The sequence below is a fragment of the Cuculus canorus genome, unplaced genomic scaffold (genome assembly GCF_017976375.1).
Source record: "Cuculus canorus isolate bCucCan1 unplaced genomic scaffold, bCucCan1.pri scaffold_63_arrow_ctg1, whole genome shotgun sequence".
Taxonomy (NCBI): Eukaryota; Metazoa; Chordata; class Aves; order Cuculiformes; family Cuculidae; genus Cuculus; species Cuculus canorus.
This window is the reverse complement of record NW_026527844.1, coordinates 254,459-278,120: the sequence shown is the minus strand read 5'-3', so window position 1 is coordinate 278,120 and position 23,662 is coordinate 254,459. Positions and strand designations below refer to the sequence as shown.

The window sequence follows — 23,662 nt, the reverse complement described above, 5'->3', positions numbered from 1 at the left end:
TCCAAAAGCTCTTTCAGGGATCAAAGCCTCAGTTTTAGAATTATCCGCAATTTTGATGTTGAGGGCGGGGGTCTGTGGTGTGGTGGAACCGGATGGGCTTTGAGGTCATGTGAACCCAAACCATTCCATGATTCTATGATTCTATGATTCTACCGAAGAGAAGGGTGTTGTCCACAGCCAGAAAGAGCAGCCCCACACAGACCCTGCTCGGGGCATCTCTCAGCCAGATGGGGTTCATGGTTTCACGCCTGTGCCCCAGTCTGGCTGAGGAGAGCAAGTGTCCCTCGGCAAAACGCGGGCTGAGTGGGATCCTCAAGGCTGTTGTCGATGGCTTCTTTGCACCTCACTCATTCTGAATGGAATTGGCTTCGAGCTGGAGAAAAATTAGTTGACAGCTGTTGGATTGTGGCCTGGAAATGCATTTGGGTGCCTGAATGGAGGAATTGCAGAGCTCAGCAGTGAGGCCTGGGAAGCAAATCCTCAGGGCAGGGCTTGCTCCCTCCCAGCCCGGATCCTGAGCAGCACAGGAGTTTCCCAAACACCCAACGAAGCTGTTGCAGCATCGAGCAGACACCGACATTCATGAGGCACGGATGCTGTGAGAGATGCTGAGTGGTGAAATAACTGCGCGGGATGGAGGATGAGGAGAATGAAGCCCCTTTTCCAGATGGGAATCCTCCTGCCACTGCAGAGCTGTTCACAGAGAGTTGTGTGAAGTGTAGTTTGGTGTTGTTTTGATCTTCCTATTCAATGTATGGGATAAATCACATACTGAGACAGGCGTTAGGAAACAAAAAGTCAGGAAAGATGTGTTTGCTCTCACCCTTTCTTTGGGAAGGCTTTGTCTGGTACGTGCTGCTCCAGTGCTGAGTGCTGGCATTCCCCTGCCGGAGAGGCTCACTTCTCCTTGGCCTTCTGCCACTGTCCCAGTGCACGAACGCCTCAGGGGGAGCCTTGGTCTGGAGAGCTTAGAGAATATTTGCCCTTGTCTTGTAAGAGCAAAGCTACCGCAGCATTCCTCTTGCTGTGTTTGGTTTCTTTGTCCAGCAGAGAGGGCTTCTCCCTCTGCTTTGCCTGGATGGGGATCGCTCTTGAGCCAGTGAGCGGGCTGGATGTTCACCAGAACAGCCTCTGTCTCTGAGCATTCTGGGACACCTTTCCTATCCAGGGTCTCTGCTGGCCTCTTCCATGCCCTGAGGAAATGACTTTTCTTTTCCTTTACAGATTCCCAGTCTACAGAAGAAACTCACGAGAGTCTCATCCCAGTCTGGAGTCACTGAGTCCTCCAAGAAGAAGAGCCCTGCCCGTCCTCAGCAAGGGCACATGGATTCAGAACCATCCACCTCCCCAAAAAGGAACAGTCTCCTGAGGACACTCACAGAGAAAAGGTCTTTCCATTCCCCTTGCACAACCAAGTCGAAGGACCAGGCTGCTGAGGAACAGCCCACATGCCAGACTGCTTCTTCAGTTCAGCCAAAACCAAGGAGAAGGAGTAGGAGAGGACAACAGGATGGGGACTCTTAGGTTGCTTTCAAAAGTTCTACAAGTTTCTTAAATTCAAATGGGATCAAATTATGTTGAAATGACACCAGTGATCCTTTTCCACAACTGCTTTTCTTTGACTTGTGTGTTGTCTCAAGCGATGGCTGAGGCTGTTTGGAAAGAGGTGTTGGTTTGTTTGTAGGTAAAATAAAGAGTTATAGAAGCATAGAACGTCCTGAGTGTGAAGGGGCTTTGTCATGATATCCAATCTAAACCCCTCCTGGCGAATCTTCCTGCTGGTCTCATGGGTGGACAAGGTATCACATGGCCAGGTGTGTCTCAAGAACTCATAATCCAGTAGGAAGGCAATGGCTGTGAAGGGGGCTGTGAGGTCACTTCTGCCTCTGCAGGGGACAGGCCAACAGCAGGAACATGGCTGGGAAAGAGACTGTGAGGTCACTGATTTCTGAAGCATCAGATAGGTCAGATGCTGCTTCATGGCTGAGATTTGTGCTTTGAAGCTCACATCTGGCAGTGTCTGTGACAGGCCAGCAGAAGGCACCTGGTTGGCTCATTGATTATAAGATCCCATAGAAAGGTTGGGTCATAGAATGGTGGGGTCATAGAAGACCTGGGTCATAAAAGAACTGGGGCATAGAAGAATCGAATAACAGCAGTTTTTTAGAAGGATCGAAGGAGAGTCAGACCATAGAAGATTTTGGGCCTAGAAAAGCACCAGAAGATTTGGGTCAAAGAAAGGTTGTAGAAGAGTTGGGTAGTAGAGGAATTGGGTCACTGAAGGGTCATAGGTGAGTCAGGTCATATGAGGGTCAGGTTATAGAAGGCTCAGAGATCAGTCAGGTCATAGAAGAGTCAGGTCATAGTAGAGTCAGGTCACAGAAGGAACAAAAAGTCATAGAAGAGTGGGGTCACAAAAGGGTTGGGATATAGAGGGATTGAAGAACACTCGGTATATAGAAATGTTAGAGAAGAGTTGGCTAATAGAAGGGTGGGGTCATAAAAATATCACATGACAGAAGAGAGATAGAAAAATGAGGTCATCAAACCTCAGTGTCATAGAAGATTTCGGTCACAAAAGGGTCATAGAAGCCTTGAGTCATAGAAGGATAGGATCATAGAAGAGCTGGGTCATAGTACTGTTAGGTGATAGAAGTGTCAGGTCACAGAAAGGTCACAGAAGAGTCGAGTGAGTCATAGAAGAATAGGATCATGGAAGAGCAGTGTCTTAGAATGATAGTAAGGTCATAGAAGAGTTGGATCAATGAAGGGTCAGACAAAAGTTCGATTATAGAAGAGCAGGCTGAGAGAAGAATGATAGAAGAGTTGGATCACACAAGAGCCAGGTCAGAGTAGAGTCATAGGTGAGTGGAATTATTGAAGAGTTGGGTCTTCGATAAGTCGGGTCACAGAAGGGTGATAGGAGAGTCAGGTCATAGAACATTAATGGAAAAGTTGGGTCAGGAGAGAGAAGGGCCCAAACTTAGACGGTTGGGTCTTAAAAGTGGCCTTGTGAGCTGCACAGAGAGGGAACCTGGACTGGCAGCCAGGCCAGTCTGGACACCCTGGAGAGGGGCAAGTGCTCTGCAGCCTGCCAAAACCTCGCTCACCAGAACTCTTTCATTGTACACTGGTGTTTCCATCTGTGATTCACCATTGGTCACGTTCTTAAGAGATACTTAAGTAGAAGCCCTAAGCCTTCAGGTGCTGCCCTGAGGAGATGACCTCTCTGTATGGAAAGGCTGTTGTGGACACATCTCTGTCCCACAAGTGCCCTCTGCCTGTCCCTGCCTGCGGGCACAGCACTGCCACGCAGCACCGCTGTGACCAAGCTCAGAGCCCTCAGGCCTTACAGGAAGGAATGACGAAGGGAGTGTGGAAGGGAAAGAGAACAGCTCTGGGAGATCAAGCGCTGGTGCCTGGCAGTGCTGCCGTGCTGGGACTCTTTTCCCCTCCACCCATGGCCACAGGAATTGTCCCTGCAGCTCCAAAAAGTCCTTGTAGGAAAGATATCAGGGAACAAACGTTGTTGAATATCTCTTTATTTTATTTAAACACATAGGAACACAGCTCCTCATTTACACAGCCGACCAGTAAGAAAAGAGAAGTGTCTCAGAAAAACCAAACCAATCACTGCAGGTTCTTTATTTCATTTAAACAGAGAGGGAGCACAGCTCCTCAGCTATAGAGTTCAGTCAGACAAGAACAGTGAACAGTGAAAGAGAAAGGACATCATGATAAATAAAAAAACCACCAGCAACAAAATATACAGAAGCCAATCTGGGTGTGCCATGAGTTCTATGAAAATGGTTATGCAGAGCATGACGAGTAATTTATTGCTTCAGAGACCCATCCAGATATCAGTTTCCACACTGCATCCTTGAGCTGCTGATTCCTCAGGCTGTAGATGAGGGGGTTCAGTGCTGGAGGCACCACTGAGTACAGAAATGACACCACAAGGTCCAGGGATGGAGAGGAGATGGAGGGGGGCTTCAGGTAGGCAAATACTCCAGTGCTGACAAACAGGGAGACCACGGCCAGGTGAGGGAGGCACGTGGAAAAGGCTTTGTGCCGTCCCTGCTCAGAGGGGATCCTCAGCACTGACCTGAAGATCTGCACATAGGACACCACAATGAAAACAAAACAGCCAAAAGCCACAAAGGCACTAACGCCAAGAAGTCCAACTTCCCTGAGGTAGGAGTGTGAGCAGGAGAGCTTGAGGATGTGGGGGATTTCACAGAAGAACTGTTCCACAGCATTGCCCTGGCAGAGGGGCAGGGAAAATGTATTGGCCGTGTGCAGCAGAGCATTGAGAAACGCAGCGCCCCAGGCAGCTGCTGCCATGTGGACACAAGCTCTGCTGCCCAGGAGGGTCCCGTAGTGCAGGGGTTTGCAGATGGCAACGTAGCGGTCGTAGGACATGATGGTGAGAAGAGAATACTCTGCTGCAATGAAAAACAGAAAGACAAAGAATTGAGAAGCACATCCTGCATAGGAGATGGTCCTGGTGTCCCATAGAGAATTTGCCATGGATTTGGGGACAATGGTGGAGATGGATCCCAGGTCTAGAGCCGAGAGGTTGAGGAGGAAGAAGTACATGGGGGTGTGGAGGTGGTGGTCACAGGCGATGGTGGTGATGATGAGGCCATTTCCCAGGAGAGCAGCCAGGTAGATGCCCAGGAAGAGCCAGAAGTGCAAGAGCTGCAGCTCCCGTGTGTCTGCGAATGCCAGGAGGAGGAACTGGGTGATGGAGCTGCTGTTGGACATCTGCTGCCTCTGGATGTGAAGCACTGAACATGAAGAAGAATATAGTGACAAGTTAGGGGAGATGTGAGATATGTCTGAAGCAACATCAAAGCCATTTCTCACAAAGCACACCCTCCACTGCTTTTCTTTTCCCAGGATATCATCAGTCAGCTCCATGCCTGGAGCCCTCCTTGGGACAACAAGGGAATTCCTGGGATGGGAGGGCATTGCCTGTGACTCAGTGCAGAGGGAGGGGAGCTGCTCTGTCCCTCATTCTTGTTCCCAGCTGCCCTGGGCTTGCACCTTTCTGAGATGAAGGGGGATCACATTCCCATGGCATCCTGAGAAGCCACTGCTGAGAGCAGAGGGATCCACCTCACAGCACTCAGTGTCTCCCCCTTTCCTAAGGTCTCAGCCCCTGCTGTCAGCCCAGGACACACACGGCTCATTTCACAAACCCAGCAGCATTTCCTTGGCTGTAGCTTCTCTGTGCTTCTCCACAGGGCTTTCAGGTAACACCAAGATGTGAGAGGACAGATTTGCATTCTGGAGGGAAGCTCAGAGCTTGGAAGGACACCTAAGGAGAAAGCCAAGTGTCATTTGATGGCATTTGATGAAGGGAGATTGAACTCCTTCCCCAGCCCCACTGACTGCATTGCCCACAGCCTCACAGCTCAGAGCAAAGCTGGGACACGGGTTCCCATGGACACAACTGCAGGAAAGGAGCCACCAGGGCAGTGGGTGACTCTGCAGCTGCAACTCCCATCCCCAGAGAGCCTGGCAGTGAGAATGAGAGAACAGCAAGAACAGAGACAAGGGGAGAAACGGGGAGAAAGAGAGTGAGTGTCTGGCTGTGAGAGGCCAGGGCAGAGGCAGCCGGGCACACAGACAGCGTTCCCCTTCCCCAGCTGTGCTCACCCCCTCCCAGACACCAACCTTGCCGGGCAGTTGCTCTCAGCCCCTGGGCTCTGGAGAGGGCACTGGAGCTGTGGCTGCAGAGGAGGGGGTTCAGCCCTGGAGCCCAGAGCCCTGAGGGCAGAGGCTTTGCTGGGTGGGAGAGGAGGCAAGGGGGCTTGCTCAGAGGAAGGGGCTGCCCTGGAGGGGATCACACAGAGCTTTAGGAGTTCTCCCTCTCACAACACCTCTGTTTTAAGTTTCCTCTCACTCCCTGATCCTATTCCAGGTGCATGGATAATTTTCTCCTTGGAGCTGTTTCCCTGTCTCCCGTTTTTACCATGCTCACAGACCCCATTCCATACTCTGCGCACTCTCCTACAGAAACCTTCCTCTTTGCAGGGCTCTCCCTGGGTGCTTGGTCCTGTTTGAAGTTTCCAGAGGACAGAACGATTTGTTGGGTCCAGCAGAGGTGATGCTGCTGCTGTCCATAGGCAGAGGAGTGGCTCAATGTGCTTTAGGAGGAACACATCAGACCCATTGTTCACTCACAGTTAAAGCTCAGTAGTCTCAGTGATTTGTTCATGCATCAGGACCTCTTCTTCCATTTCTCTCTCCACGTTAACAAAGAGCAGAAAACTGAAAAGAAAGAATTAAGAAAGCCCATTAACTTCAATATCCTTCCCTTTGAGATGTCCCTTCAGAATCACCCGGGGGTGATTTGGAACTATGAGCAGTCCCTGATCCACGCAGCAAACTCTGAACAGCAAAAAGACCCTCTCCTGCCAGGAGGTGCTTCTTGCACCCACAGCTTCTCCCTGCAGCACAGTGGGGATCTCCCCGGGCAGGCTGAGCGCTGACTCCGGGAGGTGGCAGAGTCTCTTCCAGCACACAGACCCCTCTGGTGCAGGGACCCTGCTCTGAACGACAGCCCGGGGCACCCCTGGCTGCACCCCCTGGATTCACAGCCCTTCCAAAGTGCCTCACAAGAGCCCCTCCTCACACATCCCATGAGCTGGGGGCTGTGCCAGCTTGAGGAGAGCCCACCAGCATCTACACCTGCATTGCCCTGCACCCACACTCACCGTGTCCAGGACTGCCAAGGTTACTCCTCCCATCAGCTCTCAGTCATCCTCCCACTCCTGACCACCTTTAAGCTCTCTCTGCCTCCATCATCTCTCCGAGAAACCCTGGGAGTGCCCTCAGCCCTGCTGGGCTTTGCAGAGTTCCTGCAAAGTTTCTTGTGGTGTTAATGGGTCCCAGTGAGGGCACTGCTGAGAAAGCATCTCCAGGGCCCCGTTAGAGCAGGAAAGTGGAGGCAGTGATGAAAGGTTGGGAAAAGCAAGGTCAAGGTGGCTCTGATGCTGAGTCAACCTGGATGTGTTTCAAGAATCCAAAGGGCCAAACCCTGACCCCTCAGCCCCTGGTAATGGAGATCCTGTCCCTCACTCATTCCTCAGGTCTCATCCTGGGACAGTGGCATGTGGGGATGTGCAATGCCAAGGACAGGACTGTGGAAAGAACCCCTCTCAGGCTCCTGGGTGGGGATGAGGAAGCCATGAGACCCTGATGCTCTAAGGGTGAGGTGTTTCCTCCTCCGCAATGCACTGAGAGCAAGTGGTGATTTGGCATCTCTCAATCAAGCATCAATTAGCAATTATCCCTCATTGAACAGCATCATTTTGAAGGAGTGAAAAAGAAAGATGATCAAACTCGATGCTTGAAGTAGGAAACTCAGTTTCGTATCAAAAAGAGCTGGAATCTTCGGAGATGAGGGTCTGATATAGAGCTCACAGGGGACAGATTTGTTAGCGAAGGTTTGGAAGAATAGCTGACAAATTTTTGCAATGAAAGGAATCTGATGAAGTGGATTGTTGATGATGAGGAATTAAATATGGACAAAACCAACATGCTCTTAGTGAGATGAGGGGAGGGTGATGAGCCCCCCAGAAACTCAAACCCAAATTTAAAATCTTTCCAGAGCCTCATTTGAACCCGCACCCAAACACTGACTAACTCACACCTAGCCGTGACCCTACCCCATCTTCTCAGGCCAACAGCACCAATGGAACCACACCACTAATTTCACATCATTTCAATTATCTCATGGTAAAAATGTCAGAGTCGCCTCCCCCAGATGTGGTTCTAGAGGCAGCACAACTGGAGTTGATGAATGTCCTCCTATCACCTTGTCAATCCAGATCAAGACATGGGAGTGTAAGGAACTGCCCACTGGTTCCTCATGATCTGCAGGTGCCACTCTGTGCCACCCAAGTCAGACTTTTGGGTCAAATGAACCACTTTTCCGTTCTTATTTACAACACTGACTGTGACAGACACCCAGGCTGTGGACAGGCAGTTCCTCATGCAGCAGCTCCTCTGACTCCTCTTTCTCCCCATACCGACAGTCCTACGTGTCTCACAGAAGGAATCACCCCACAGTGCCTGGATTTGCCCATGGTGGCTCCAACTCACGCTGTTGCCTCTTTGTAGCCTTTCTGATTTGGGGATCCTGCTGGGATAAGGCCTCACTGTCCTGATCCTGGCTTTGTTGGACACCCTGATAGGACCGCCTGTATGTTGATGGGTTTCAGAGAAGGAAATCAAGGACTGCCTGAGCCTCACCCAAGGGCAGGAAGGGTTGTTTGCGTTCGTGGCTGTTGCTGAAGGCTTCCTTGGTCAGAATCAGTCCTCCAGTGTTTTAGGCCCTGGGGCCACACCAGGCTGTACAAATGTAGATCCCCACAGTGGAGGGATGGGACTCAGTCCTTTTCACCTCCCCAGGCATCTCCAGCCTAAGCTTTCTCTCCAGGCCCTTCTCTGAGGGGAACTGGAGCACAGACAGCATGAACAGTTGGTGTTTGACCTCCCAGAGCCACGTCCCTCTTTGAGCTGTCATTGGGCACAGACAAGGGTTGGGACCCAGGGAGGGGGAGGTGCAGGGAAGCCTTTTCTCTTGCTGTAAATTAAACACTGATGGAATTTGCTTATTTTCTGCTCCTCTTCTTGATTATTTTTCCCCTCTCCAGCAAGTTTTGAATTTTCCTTTGAGCCACCAGCTGTCGTTTCTCAGTTTCTCTTCTTGCTGAAGTCACAGTTATTATGGAAGTTGCTCGGATACATGCCAGCCATGAGGAGGACGTTCTTCACCATGAGGATGGGGAGGCCCTGGCCCAGGTTGCCCAGAGCAGTGGAGGCTGCCCCATCCCTGGAGGTGTTGAAGACCACGTTGGATGGGTCTTGGAGAACGTTTTCCAGTGGGAGGTGTCCCCATCCATGGCAGGGGGTCGGGCTGGATGGGCTTTGAGGTCCCTTCCAACCCAACCCATGCCATGGTTCTATGATTCTAACAGTGCCCTCAGCATGGCACCACTAAGACACAAGTGTGGGACAAATATGGGGCCAGTATTCCCAGTATGGACACCACGGACACAAATATGGACACCGTGGTCCCTAGTGCAGCACCAGTGCTCCCAGTACAGACCAGTAAGGCACCAGAATGGACACCGGTGTTCCCAGCATGGACACCAGAGACACCAGTATGGACAACAGGGCACTCAGTAGAGGCCAGTGAGGCACCAGAGTAGGACTAATATAAGACCAGTGCTCCCAGTATTGACAGCAGGGCTTGCAGTGCTCCCAGTACAGACCAGTATGACTCAAGCGTGAGACCAGTATGGGAGAATTACTCCCAGTATGGACAGCAGAGATACCAGGATGAACAACAGGGCTCCCAGTACAGACCACTAAGTCACCAGTGTGGGACCAGTATGGACTCCAGTGCTTCCAGTGGTCCCAGTACAGCATCACTACAGACCGGTAAGACTCAAGTGTGGGACCGGTATGGTACCAGTGCTCCCAGTATGGACCAGGAAGGCACCAGTGCGGAACCAGTATGGGACCAGGTACTCCTAGTATAGACACAAGGGACGCCAGTACAGACACCAGTACTCTCAATATGGCAGCCGTATGGACAAGTAAGGCACAAGTGTGGGGTCAGTACTGGATCAGTGCTCCCACTATGAACACAACAAACACCAGTATAGAGAACAGATTTCCAGTAAATACCAATAAGGCACTGGAGTCTGGGCCTGTGCTTCCAGTATGGACACCAGAACTCATAGTAAAGCACCAGCGCTCCCACTGAAAGCTTTTGTTGGGGGTCCTTGTCCCAAATCCTTCTGGCAGGAGGTGTCCAAATACGCTGGATCCTCGTGCTGTGAAACACTTGTCTGAACACAGTTTATATCCCTGATGGAAGGGATGTCACTCAGAGGGACCTTGGCAGGCTGGAGGAGTTCAACAAAGCCGGGTGAAGGGTCCTGCACCTGGGTCTGGGCAGTCCTGGGGTTGTCCAGGCTCGAGAAGAGAAGGTTCCCTATAACAGCCTTTCAATATCTGAAGGGGCTTTTATGAAAAAGAAGTGATGAGACGCTGGAGCACTTTTCCGGAGAAGCTGTGGATGCCCCACCATTCGTACTGTTCAAGGTCAGGTTGGATGGGGCTTTAAGAACCTCATTGGGTTGAGGTTGTTGCCTGCCACTGGCAGAGCAGTTGGACCAGATTGATGTTTGAGGTCCCTTTGCAACACAAGCCATGGTTCTGGCCGTGACTTCCATGATGTCAGCCTCTGTGATGCTGTCCTGTGTCCTAGGAGAGCTCTCTGCTGTCCAGGGCAAGTGCACAATGGACTCACTCTCCAGTAGGATCTGGAGGAGGCAGGTGGCCTCTGCGCTGGGAGCTGCCTGCGCCTTGCTCTGTGATGCTCTTGCTCTTTGATGTCCTGACTCTTCTATGACCTTTCTAGTGACACAAATTGTCTATGAAAATGTTATGACCAGACCCTACCATAAAGGATACTTCTCTTTCCCTTCTATGAGCCGATCTTTCTGTGACTCAACTCTTCTAGGATCTCACTCTTCTGTAGCACAACACTTGTAAAATATGACCCATCTATAACCCAAGCTTTCTATGACCCAACTCTTCTATTACTCTTCTATGACTTCCTATGGCCCGACTCCTCTATGACCCAATTAATATACGACCCAACCATTCTGTGACCCATCTCTTACATGACCAGGCCATTCCATAACTCCTGCCTTCTTTGACCCAACACTATGACTTGATTATGCTCTGATTCTTCTATGACCTGAATTTCTACGACCCGACTCTTCTATGGGCCAAATCATCTATGCTGTGACATATCTGTGATGAGAACCATCTATGAGCTGACTCTTCTATGAACCAGCTCTTCTGCGACCCTATAATTAATTGACACGTCTTTGACCTGACCCACTCTGGTGTCAATCCTCCCAACTCCTCTATGACCGAAATCTTATAGGATCTGCCCTTTCCATGACCCGGCACTTCTATGATGTAATCTTTGAGTGATCCAACACTGCCATGTACCTTCCAAACCAAAGTCTTCTATGAGCCGACTCTTCTATCACTGAAATCTTCAACAACTTCTCTATGTCGCAACTATTCTAAAACCTGAGTCTTCTGTGAACCAAGGTGTCTATCACACAGATCTACTCTGACCTTCTATATCTGACATTTCTAAGGCCTTTTCTATGAGCAAACTCTTATATGACATCATATGTGAAACCTCTGTGACGGAACACTTCTATGAACCATCTCAAACCAAACTCTCCTGTTACTCCTCTATGACCCGACTCTTCTATGGCCTGACAATTCTCACAATGAAGAATTCTCACACTGAGTGTTCTTCTGTGACACAGCACTTTTATGACCCTACCCTTCTATCATCCAACTCTTCTGCAACTCCATGGAGCTGTGTGAAAGCCTTGGCATCTCACATAACTCTGCAAGCCTCTATTTGGAATTATATGGAATAACTGCTCCCAATTCTATAAGGCCAAGTAAGAATGTTATGACACAGATGTCATTCTAGCCAAAGCCAGATCTGCCTTCACAGGACCTGGGGGTCAGGGCTTGGCCTTTCTATTTCCTCAAGCATGGCCAGGCATTTCTCAGCATCATAGCTGCCTGCACAGTGCCTTTGCCTGCCTGCAATCATGGCCTCCAATTATCGTCCCTAACGAGTCCCTGGGGAGGCTTTGTTAGTAACAATCCTCACTGAGACCAATTAATACTTCAAGATACTCTGAGTTCTGCTTTTAACTTCTTGAGATGTTTCTTCAGTCTCCTCTAAGAAGCTGAGGTTAAAGGACTCATCAGCAAATCCACTCTGGGTCTCATTAATATACAGAAAATCTTAACGAGTTCTTTCTTTTGTTCAGGTTTTCAAGCCTTGTACAGCTCCTTGGAGTCATTTCCCATTGAGGTTAAAGAAGAAGATTTCAAAGTGCACTTAAGAAAAATATGTTTTAGTTTAAATATTCTATTTCAATACTTTTCAGAATCATTGAATGGTTTGGGTTGAAGGGTCCTTAAAGCCCATCCAGTCCCACCCCCTTTGCCATAGGCAGGGACACCTCCCATTGCACCAGGCTGCTCAAGGCCCCATCCAGCCTGGCCATGAACACCTCCAGGCAGGGGACATCCATAGCTTCCCTGGGAAACATTGGCCACTGCCCCACCACCTTCTTTGTGAACAATTTCTTCCTAATGTCTAATCTAAATCTTCTCTAAATCTTAAAGCCACTCCCTTAAAGCATGGCATCTGTGTTATGGGATCTGCCTCTGGTCAGTCGGGGTCAGCTCTCCTGCCTGTGTCCCCCTGACAACTTCTTGCCCACCCCCAGCCACTCACTGGGAGGGAGCAGAGTGAGCAACTCTTGATGCTGTGCAGAGGAGACAATCACTGCCCTCACTCTTCTGGCACCAGGACGATGCCACAGGACCCAAAGAGTCTCACCTTTCAAAAGGAAAATGGAGAAACTGGAGAGGACCTGGTGGAGGTCTGCCAGGAATGGAGTTAGGGGATCACAGCATGAGGTGTGAGGGCACAATTTGGCCTGCTGGGGGAGGCTCCGGTCAACCTGCTAAGTGGGCATCTGCTTCTTATGGTCTTCGAAAAACATAGGGAATGAGAGAGCCCAGGTGATCCCTAATCCAATGCCCAGCTCCAAGCAGGGCCAGCTCTGAGGTCAGACCAGGCTGCTCAGTCCATGTCAGCATCCACAGAGAGACTTTAGACATCAACAAGGTACCGAGGTACGATTAAAAGAAAGGATGTTGGCATTGACCACCTCCATGAACACAGATATCAGTCATCTGTGATAACTGGGAACATCCACCTTCTTGTCCAGATGAGTGGGATCCTTCTGCCAGTCTCCTGGCCCATCTCCAGCTTTAGGCTGGAAACAGAACTCAAACACAATGACTTGGGTTCTGTCAGCGTAATTGCTAAAAGCAAGGGAGGTGGAGGCATCTCAGAGCTTCCAGGTTCCTGTGCAAGACTTAAGAGCTCTGAGAAAGGAAGGGAACAGATTTGAACAAGCTGTGACTTTAGATCATTTCACATATGAAGGCTCGGCTGTCCACTTTCTATCACTGACAGTCCTGAAACCCCACCTGCTTTTCTATATTGCCTCTCAGACCCGATCAATTGATGAAGAAAAAAAAGGAAGAAGAATTGTCTTAGCCCTCTGTGAATCTCCTGGGTTCTGGCACTTGGGATGGCTACAATGTCATTCCATTTTTAACCCCATAAAGAACCAAAGTGGGAAGTGTCTCTGCAAGTCTGACTCAACAAGGTCCATGGACAGGTCAGGCTGTGTCTGTGTCTGTGTCTGAACACCCGCATACCTACAGCTCGAGATCAAGCTGGAGATGTAAGTCAAACCTGGTCTCCTGGGCCATGGACAGAGGGATGGGTGGAGCTCTAGGTGATGCTGGTCAGGGCCATGAAGGTCCATGGATGCTCTCAGGGCCCTGACACTGCCTCATGAGTAGAGAGAAAGGAATGAACCACACAGAGATTTGACCACAAATGTGATGGGATCCCATGGAGATGACCCACACTGGAGCAGAAAGAAGTGTGAGGAGGAAGGAGCAGCAGAGATGTTCTTTACTGACTGTTAACCCCCTCTTCACCACCCTCCATGCTTCTCCTGGAGTTGGGATGGTCAGAGGAACTGGAAGCAAAGGAGTCATTTGAGTGTGAGAGAAAGCGGGAGGGGAATGGGCTGAAATATTTTGTTCTTGTTTCTCGCAATGCAGAACTTTCTTAACTGTCAATAAATTCAATTGATCTTCAGCAAGTCCACACGTCTGTGCCAGTGCCAGTGACTGGTCCCTGACCTCTTTTGCTTTCTCTTGACCCATGAGCTTTCCTGGTTCACTCTCTTCCTCTGTCCCATTGGTTCTGGGCAGGGAGGGAGCAGCTGGGTGGGGTCAAGCTGCTGGACAAGGTTAACCCACCGCAGTATACACCAGGGCTGCTGTGTCCCGGATGGGGCTCCCAGCACAAGGAAGACCCTGCCCAGCCTGGAGCGAGTCCTGCAGAGGCCAGAAGGATGATTGGGCCTGGAGCACATTATGGACAAAGAGAGGCTGAGAGGGCTGGGGTTGTGAGAAACCTTTCAGGACTCAGCAACGACCCAGGGCAGAGGTATCAGTGAGCAAAGGAGGAGGACAGAAGTTTCCATGTAGTAAAAGTCCCTCCTCATGGTTGGGATGTTTATGTATAATCTAATCCAATCATGCAGAGACGGGTGTGTTAATAAAGGGTAAATGAGGCGCATGTAGGATCAAACCCGTGCGGCCCAGCCATGGAACACCAATAAAGAAACTGCTTCCACATCCCCGCGTTGTGTCTCAGCAGCGACATCTGGTGACCCCGACGTGATATAGCGAGCGATTCTCCGAGAGTTTTAATTTCGGGGTTTCCCGTGGTGGCACAGCCACTAAAAAAGACTTTTCCGCAGGAATAGCCAAGAGGAGCGACAAGAAAAGCTGCTAAAAGAGTTTTCGGCAAGAATAGCCAAGAGGAGCTGGTGAGAGAAGCTGCTAATAGATTTTTTGTGGAGAACAGCGAAGAGGAGTGGCGAGAGAAGCTGCTTAATTCCATATCCGGGACTTTTAAGAAGCCACCGAGTGCAGGTCAGCTGCAGGGGAAAAAGATGGGAGCCTCACTAACAAAAGAGGGGGAAATGATTATAAGCATGTGGAAGCAAATACTAGAAAAGCAGGGGGTAAAGCTAGAGGAATTAATGTTGCAAAAGATGCTCTGATGGAGCAAGATACATGCTTATACTCCACATATAATAACATCATTTACTGTTTCGAATTGGAAAGAAATAAGGAACAGGCTGTTTGATAGCGCTTCACACGGAGACAAAGAGTTGGTATTTTTGTTAACCACATGGTGCCTTTTGTTTGATACTTGGAAAGACTTTAAAAAACAGAGGGATCGGGCAGAGCAAGATCTTTCACCCCTTGCCTCCCGAGACGAGCCTCCATCTGCTGAGGATCTGTTAACGGAGCAAGAGGAATTTTCTATATTAACTGCTGACCCAGACTCTGCATCTCTATCTTGAGTTTCAACACCTAAATTCAAGAAATCCGGTAACGCACCCAAAGAAAAAACCATCTCGGTTAGCACGAAAAAGTTTTCTTGTTGATGAGTCAGACAATGAAACAGATAAACAAAGCCGACGGTGGGTTAACCCCGTAACGCTGTCCGCCCCTCCACTGCCCCCTGAAGAGTGAGGGGCACCCAAAGTGTACAATCTCTTGGCATTCCCGCCTTTGCCAGATGAGCCGGATGATTGGGAAAATCCCATGGCGGGAGAGATGGGGCGGGGGGTGCACTGAGGCGGCTGCTTCAAAACGCCAAGCCAACCTTTGGGGGTTCCTCCGGTAAACCTCAAACCCCTCGGACATGGGATTCAAGCAATTGCTTCTCATCAATTTTTTCACCAGGGTCACAGAGCACTCAAGAGACAGTTTCAGCTTTCTACTACTGAAGCTCGATCTATCGTTGCCTCATGTCCGGATTGTCAAGGCCAACATTTTCCAACAGTTTATGGAGTAAATCCTAGAGGCTTACAGGCCCTACAAATTTGGCAAACTGATATAACTCATATTACGGAATTTGGCCGACAAAAGTATGTACATGTATCAATTGATACCTTTTCTTCTGTCATTATTGCTACTGCACATACTGGAGAAACAGCAAAAGATGCTATTGGGCATTGGCAAAAAGCCTTCGCCACCTGTGGTGTTCCTCGACAAATTAAAACTGACAATGGTCCCGCTTATGTTTCTGGGGGAGTGAAAGCATTTTTAGAGTCTTGGGGTGTCAGCCATGCTACAGGTGTTCCTCACTCCCCCACCAGTCAGGCACTTGTAGGATGTGCCCATGGTACACTTAAGTGCCTTTTACAAAAACAAAAGATGGGAATGCGTGGGGAATCACCTGACGCAAGGCTGAACAAGGTGATGTATGTATTAAATTTCTTAACTATCAATGAGGAACATCAGAATCCCCCAATGATTCGACATTTTGAATCCTTGAAGTCTACCACAGCTATCTCTGATGGAGTGAAGGTTCAAGTGAAGGACCTTCAAAGTGGTCAGTGGTCAGGCCCATGCAAGCTATTAACTTGGGGTCGAGGGTATGCTTGTGTTTCCACAGATGAAGGACCTCGGTGGTACCCTGCTCGTTGTGTTCGCCCTGCTGTGGATAAGCCACGGAGGCCACGTGTGGAGAATCAAACAGCTGGAGATGAGTGTGATGGATAGCCCTTGCTAACATCAAAGAACTGCCATAACAACTGGAGTATAAATCGTATACCGGAACCACAAGTTAGAGTTTTTAGGATCAGTAGAAATAGAGTATAAGTCATGTACTGGAACCACAAGTTAGAGCTGTTAGGATCAGTAGAAATGGAGTATAAGTCAATGTTTGTATACTTTTCAGATGCACCTATGATATTACTCAGTGCGGTCAAGTATTGATGCTGCTTTGCTTCCCTGTTTCAAGAGTGGGTATGTTTGTAGTTGTGCTGTCGATGTTGCCCTGCATTGTGTGTCTGCTGCGAAGGGCCCCGCAGCAGCCGACACAGGCAATCTTTAACGGGCAATTTTCTTTAGCACAAATAGAAAAAGGGGGAATTGTGGGGGTCCACAGCGGGCTGAGGACCCCTGATTAATGCACCTGGAAGGAGGTCGTGGCACGGGAAGTGGGCAGACAATATAGGACCATGCATGAAAGTAGTACCATCCATTCACAGATTGTTTATGTATAAGCTAATCCAATCATGCGGAGACGCGTGTGTTAATCAAGGGTATAAGAGGCGCGTGTAAGATCAAGTGCGGGGGCCGGCCAGCCCTGTAACTTCAATAAAGAAACTTGCTTCCACATCACCGTGTCGTGTCTCAACAGCGACAACCCTCTGTCCATGGCCCAGGAGACCAGGTTTGACTTACATCTTCAACTTGATCTGAGCTGTAGGTGTGCGTGTCTCCAGACACAGACACAGACACAGCCTGACCTGTCCATGGGCCTTGTTGAGTCAGACTTGCAAAGTGACTTCCAAGGTTGGTTCTTTATGGGGTTAAAAATGGAATGACATCGAAGCCACCCCAGTGCCAGAACCCAGGAGGTTCACAGAGGCCTAGGGATGCTCTTCTTCCTTTCTTTCATCACTTGGTCAGGTCTGAGAGGCAATGTAGAAAAGCAGGTGAGGTTTCAGGCTGTCAGTGATAGAATGCGGAACGCTGAGCCTTCAAACGTGAAATGATCTAAAGGCAAAACTGTTCTAAATTGTTCTCCTCTCTTCCTTTCACACAGCTCTTAAGTCTTCCACAGCAAACTGGAAGCTCTGAGATGCCTCCACCTCCCTTGCTTTTAGCAATTAAGCTGAAAGAACCCAAGTCATTGTGTTTCAGTTCTGCTTCCAGTGTAAAACTGGGGATGGGCCAAGAGACTGGCAGAAGGATCCCTCTCCTCTGGACAAGGAGGTGGATGTCCCCATGTATCACAGATGACTGATATCTGTGTTCATGGAGCTGGTCAATGCCAAGTGTGCCCTCACACCTCATGCTGTGATCCCCTTACTCCATCCTGGCAGACCTCCTCCAGACACTCTCCAGTTTCTCCACTTCCCTTTCGAAAGGTGAGAGTCTTTGGGTCCTGTGGCATCGTCCTGGTGCCAGAAGAGTGAGGGCAGTGATTGTCTCCTCTGCACAGCATCAGGAGTTGCTCACTCTGCTCCCTCCCAGTGAGTGGCTGGGGGTGGGCAAGAAGTTGTCAGGAGGAGACAGGCAGGAGAGATGACCCCGACTGAGCAAAAGGAGATCCCATATTATAGATGCCACAGTCAGTAATAAAAAGTGTGGCAGAAGAAGGAAGAAGTGGAGAATTTTATCATTCAAGGTGAAGAGTGGTGGTAGACTGGAGGGGTGTCATTCTGCTTGAGGGAGGTGGCAAGTGATGGCATTTGCATTGGTTTTGGGATTCGATTATGTTGGGTTCTAACTCTTTTCTTTCACCTATTAAACTATTACTAGCTCAGTCAAAAAACATTTCCATAGAGCAGCCTGGGCAGAGACCTGTCCGGCTGAGGAGTGCCACAAGGAAAAGGACCTGGGCAGCAGGACACTTGCTTGTCCTCACTCACAAGAGACCTCCACCAATCCCATGTCCTTTCAAAAGACATCTTCCAAAGAAATATGGATCTTCTCCTGGAAATTCCTCAGCAGAGACCTTATAACAGCTGTCCAGTACCTGAAGGGAATCGCCAAGAAAGAAATTGGAAGAGGGAAGATTTACATTAAACATTAGGCAGAAATTGTTCAGAAAGAAGGTGGTGAGACAGTGACCCAGGTTGCCCAAGGAAGCTGTTGATATCACCTCCCTGTATGTGTTCAAGGCCAGGCTGGATGGGGCCTTGAGCAGCCTGGTCCAGTGGGAGGTGTCCCTGCCCATGGCAAGGGGTGGAACTGGATGGGCTTTAAGATCCCTTCAACCCAAACTATTCTATGATTATGAAAAGTATGGTAATACAAAGTTTAAATGGAGATATATTTTTCTTAGGTTCACTTTGAAATCTTCTTCTTTATCCTCAATGGGAAATGACTCCAAAGAGCTGTACAAGACTTGAAGAAAGAGATCATTAAGATTTTCTGTATTTTAATGAGACCCAGGGTGGATTGGCTGATGAGTCCTTGAACCTCAGCTCCTTAGAAGAAACTGAAGAAACATCTCAAGAAGTTAAAAGCAGAACTCAGAGTATCTTGAAGTATTGATTGGTCTCAGTGAGGATAGTTCTCCCCAGGGACTCGTTAGGGCCGAGAATTGGAGGCCATGATTGCAGGCAGGCAAAGGTGCTGTGCAGGCAGCTGTGATGCTGAGAAAAGCCTGGGCTTGCCTGATGAAGTAGAAAGGCCAAGCCCTGACCCCCAGGCCCTGGGCAGGCAGATCTGGCTTTGACTACAGTGACAGTGGTGTCAGGAAGATTCTCGCTCGGGCAAATCAAATTGGGTGCAGTTATTCCATGTAATTCCATATAGAGTCTTGCAGAGTTATGGGAGATGCCAAGGCTCTCACACAGATGCATGGAGTTGTAGAATCATTTAGTTATAGAAGAGTAGGGTTGTAAAACTTCTGGGTCACAGAAGAGCATTAGGACACTTCACTGTGAGAGTTGTGGGGTCATAGAAGAGTTGGGTCATAGAGGAGTAACAGAAGAGTTTGGTTTGAGATGGTTCATAGAACTGTTCGGTCACAGAGGTCTCATAGCCAGGTTGGGTCATAGAAGTCTCATAGCAGAGCTGCATCATAGAAGTCTTGGGTCATAGAAGGCTGAGGTCATAAAAGGGTCATAGACTCTTTAGGTCATGGAAGAGTTGAGTCATTGAAGTGTGAATGTTTATTAGGGGTATTCAAGGTTTTTGTCATAGAAAGTTCATTGAATGTTCAGTTCGGAGAAGAGTTGGTTCAGAGGAGGGTCGGGTCATAGACAAGTTGTACAACCATTGATTCATAGAAGAGTCATTGAAGAATTGTGTCATGGAAGGGTCATAGAAGAGTCAGGGAATAGAAAAGTCAGAGCAAGACCTGTCAAGTCTTATTCAAGCTCCTAATCACAAGCTCCTAATTGATCTATCATGATATAAAAAAATAGGGCCAGAAGGACTCGCCGACCTACAACTCATAGCATCCAAAACAGCCACCACCGTCCACACCGGACTCATTAAAACCTACCTAGGATCATTCGCCCTATCAATCCTTATTACCCTAACAACACACAGAACAATAAAACCAATGGCCCCAAACCTACGAAAACACCACCCTCTAATAAAAATAATCAATAATTCCCTAATCGACCTACCTACTCGCCCCAACATTTCCACCTGATGAAACTTTGGCTCACTCCTAGGCATCTGCTTAATTGTACAAATTACAACAGGCCTACTGCTAGCAGTACATTACACCGCAGACACAACCCTAGCCTTTTCCTCCGTCACCCTCACATGCCGAAATGTCCAATATGGCTGACTAATCCGCAACCTACATGCAAACGGAGCCTCAATATTCTTCATCTGCATCTACTTCCACATCGGACGTGGATTCTATTACGGCTCATACTTATACAAAGAAACCTGAAACACAGGAGTCATCCTCCTCCTTACCCTAACAGCAACTGCCTTCGTAGGATACGTCCTTCCATGAGGACAAATATCATTCTGAGGTGCCACCGTCATTACCAACCTATTCTCTGCTATCCCCTACATTGGTCAATCCATCGTAGAATGAGCTTGAGGAGGCTTCTCAGTAGACAACCCCACATTAACTCGCTTCTTCGCCCTACACTTCCTCCTCCCATTCGCAATCGCGGGCCTAACCTTTATCCACCTCACCTTCCTACACGAATCCGGCTCAAACAACCCCCTAGGACTATCATCAAACTGTGACCAAATTCCATTTCACCCCTACTTCTCTATAAAGGACCTTATAGGATTTATCATAATACTCTTCTTCCTAACAACCCTGGCCCTATTCTCACCAACCCTTCTAGGAGACCCAGAAAACTTTTCCCCAGCCAACCCACTAGTAACACCCCCACACATCAAACCAGGATGATACTTCCTATTCCCATACGCCATCCTACGCTCCATCCCAAACAAACTAGGAGGAGTATTAGCCCTAGCAGCTTCTGTCCTGGTGCTTTTCCTAGCCCCATTCCTACACAAATCAAAACAACGAACAATAACCTTCCGCCCCCTATCACGAGCCCTGTTCTGAATCCTAGTAACTAACCTCTTTATTTTAACATGAATCGGCAGCCAACCAGTAGAACACCCATTCATCATTATCGGCCAACTAGCCTCCCTCACCTACTTTACAGTCCTCCTAATCCTCTTCCCAATTGTTGCCACACTAGAAAACAAAATACTTAACTACTAATAACACTCTAATAGTTTATACAAAGCATTGGTCTTGTAAACCAAAGACTGAAGACTACACCCCTTCTTAGAGTTTTCCCTTTAATACACAACCTCCTCCACCCCCCTTCCCCCCAAGGGGCATTTTAGCCATAATTCATGTACTATTACATACCATTCCTGACCACATAATACATTACATGTAAGTCCTATATACATTAACTTTACAGTGGACTCTAATCTCACAGAACTCATCCTACTTTCAAGGAATGTCTACCTAAGATATTCCCCAATAATCCCTACCATATACGTGCTAAACCCATAATATGTTAGGTTATACATTAAAATTCCATCCCAAGGATACGATAAGTGCCAGATTATACATAATATTAATGGTAGCCGGGCTAAGGTGCCAAACGCTCTCGCGGGGCAGGCTTCCAGAGAACCAGGTTATTTATTAATCGTTCACCTCACGTGAAATCAGCACCGCACCGCATATCAGATCCTAAGACACGAGCTTCAGGCCCATTCATTCCCCCTACACCCCTCACACTACTTGCTCTTTTGCGCCTCTGGTTCCTTTTTCAGGGCCATAGCACATATTAACCCTCTAACCTTGTTATTCACAGATACATTCATACTATTTCAGGTACACTCTCCCTCATAATCGCGGCATCCGGGTGTTTCTTTTCTGTTGTTTTTTTTTTTTTCTGTGTTACAGAAGAGTGAGATCCTAGAGGAGTTGGGTCAGAGAAAGGTCAGGTCATAGAAGGGACAGAGAAGTATCATTTATGGTAGGGTCTGTTCCTAAAGGTTTCATAGAAAATGTGTGTCATAGAAAGGATCACAGAAGGGTGAGGACACAAAAGATTCGAGTCATAAAAGTGTCATAGAAGGGCATATAAGCATCAGGGCCTAAAAGAGTTTTTAGAGGAGTGAGGTCATAGAAGGTTGAGGTCACAGAAGGACTGGGGCATAGAAGAGGCACTCATGTAACTGTCTGGTCATGGTGGAGTCAGGTCATAGAGAACGTGGGTCATAGAAGTGTTGGGTCATAAAAGGGTCAGGTCATAGAAGCTTTGGGTAATAGGAGGATGGTGAGATGGAATCTGCCCAGGGGAAATCCAGTTCTCTTCTCTTTCACACATCCAGGAATGTGATCTGAGTGGACAAGGTCTGGGGCACAGCCTTTCTCTCTCCTGATCATCTTTTGGCCAGGCATGGGAAAGGACATGCAATATAGGAGTGGTGCCAGTGGTGCCAGATGGACCTGGGCATCAGGACGCTTACTTGTCCTCCCTGAAAAGAGACCTCCACCAATCCCATGCCCTTTCAAAAGACATTTTCCAAAGAAATATTGATCTTCTCCTGGAACTTCCTCAGCCCTGGAGAAGAGAAGGTCTCTGCAAAGACCTTATAGCAGCCATCCAGTACCTTGAAGGGAAGTCACCAAGAAAGCAGGAGAGAGGTCTTTTCATGAATGGTCATGGAGTAAGAGGACAAAAGGAAATAGCTTTAAAATTGGAAGAGGGAAGATTTAGATTAGACATTAGGAAGAAATTGTTCATGACAGAAGGTGGTGAGGCAGTGACCCAGGTTGCCCAAGGAAGCTGTTGATATCACCTCCCTGTATGTGTTCAAGGCCAGGCTGGATGGGGCCTTGAGCAGCCTGGTCCAGTGGGAGGTGTCCCTGCCCATGGCAAGGGGTGGAACTGGATGGGCTTTAAGATCCCTTCAACCCAAACTATTCTATGATTATGAAAAGTATGGTAATACAAAATTTAAATGGAAATACAGTTTTCTTAGGTTGACTTTGAAATCTTCTTCTTTATCCTCAATGGGAAATGACTCCAAGGAGCTGTACAAGGCTTGAAGAAAGAGCTCGTTAAGATTTTCTGTATTTTAATGAGACCCAGAGTGGATTGGCTGATGAGTCCTTGAACCTCAGCTCCTTAGAAGAAACTGAAGAAACATCTCAAGAAGTCAAAAGCAGAACTCAGAGTATCTTGAAGTATTAATTGGTCTCAGTGAGGATTGTTACTAACAAAGTCTCCCCAGGGACTCGTTAGGGACAATAATTGGAGGCCATGATTGCAGGCAGGCCAGGGTGCTGTGCAGGCAGCTGTGATGCTGAGAAAAGCCTGGGCTTGCCTGATGAAGCAGAAAGGCCAAGCCCTGACCCCCAGGCCCTGGGCAGGCAGATCTGGCTTTGACTACAGTGACAGTGGTGTCAGGAAGATTCTCGCTCTGCCAAATCAAATTGAGTGCAGTTATTCCATGTAATTCCAAACAGAGTCTTGCAGAGTTATGTGAGATGCCAAGGCTCTCACACAGCTCCATGGAGCTGCAGAAGAGTTGAGTCATAGAAGGGTAGGGTCATAAAAGGGCTGGGTCATAAGAGAATGTTAGAACATTTCAGTGTGAGACTTGTCAGGTCATAGAAGAGTTGGGTCATAGAGGAGTAACGGAGGAGTTTGGTTTGAGACAGCTGATAAAAGTGTTCGGACATAGAGATATAGCCATGTTGGGTCCTCGAAGTCTCATAGCAGAGCTGGGTCATAGAAGTCTCGGGTCATGAAACACTGAGGTCATAAAAGGGTCATAGACTCTTTAGGTTGTGGAAAAGTTGAGTCATTGAAGTGTGAATATTTATTAGGCGTTTCCAAGGTTTTTGATAATAGAAAGTTCATAGAATGTTGGG

General features: G+C 48.4%; 1 protein-coding gene and 1 pseudogene across 1 annotated transcript; one reads left to right on the top strand and one right to left on the bottom strand.

The window, feature by feature from the left end:
- Positions 1 to 3,810: 3,810 nt before the first annotated feature.
- On the bottom strand, positions 3,811 to 4,791 carry LOC128850727 (olfactory receptor 14A16-like). The gene has a single exon (XM_054055710.1). The coding sequence runs from the start codon at positions 4,765 to 4,767 to the stop codon at positions 3,811 to 3,813; it is 957 nt and encodes a 318-aa protein (XP_053911685.1). The 5' UTR covers positions 4,768 to 4,791.
- Positions 4,792 to 19,840: 15,049 nt separating this feature from the next.
- Positions 19,841 to 20,983, top strand: LOC128850729 (cytochrome b-like; annotated as a pseudogene).
- Positions 20,984 to 23,662: the final 2,679 nt, after the last annotated feature.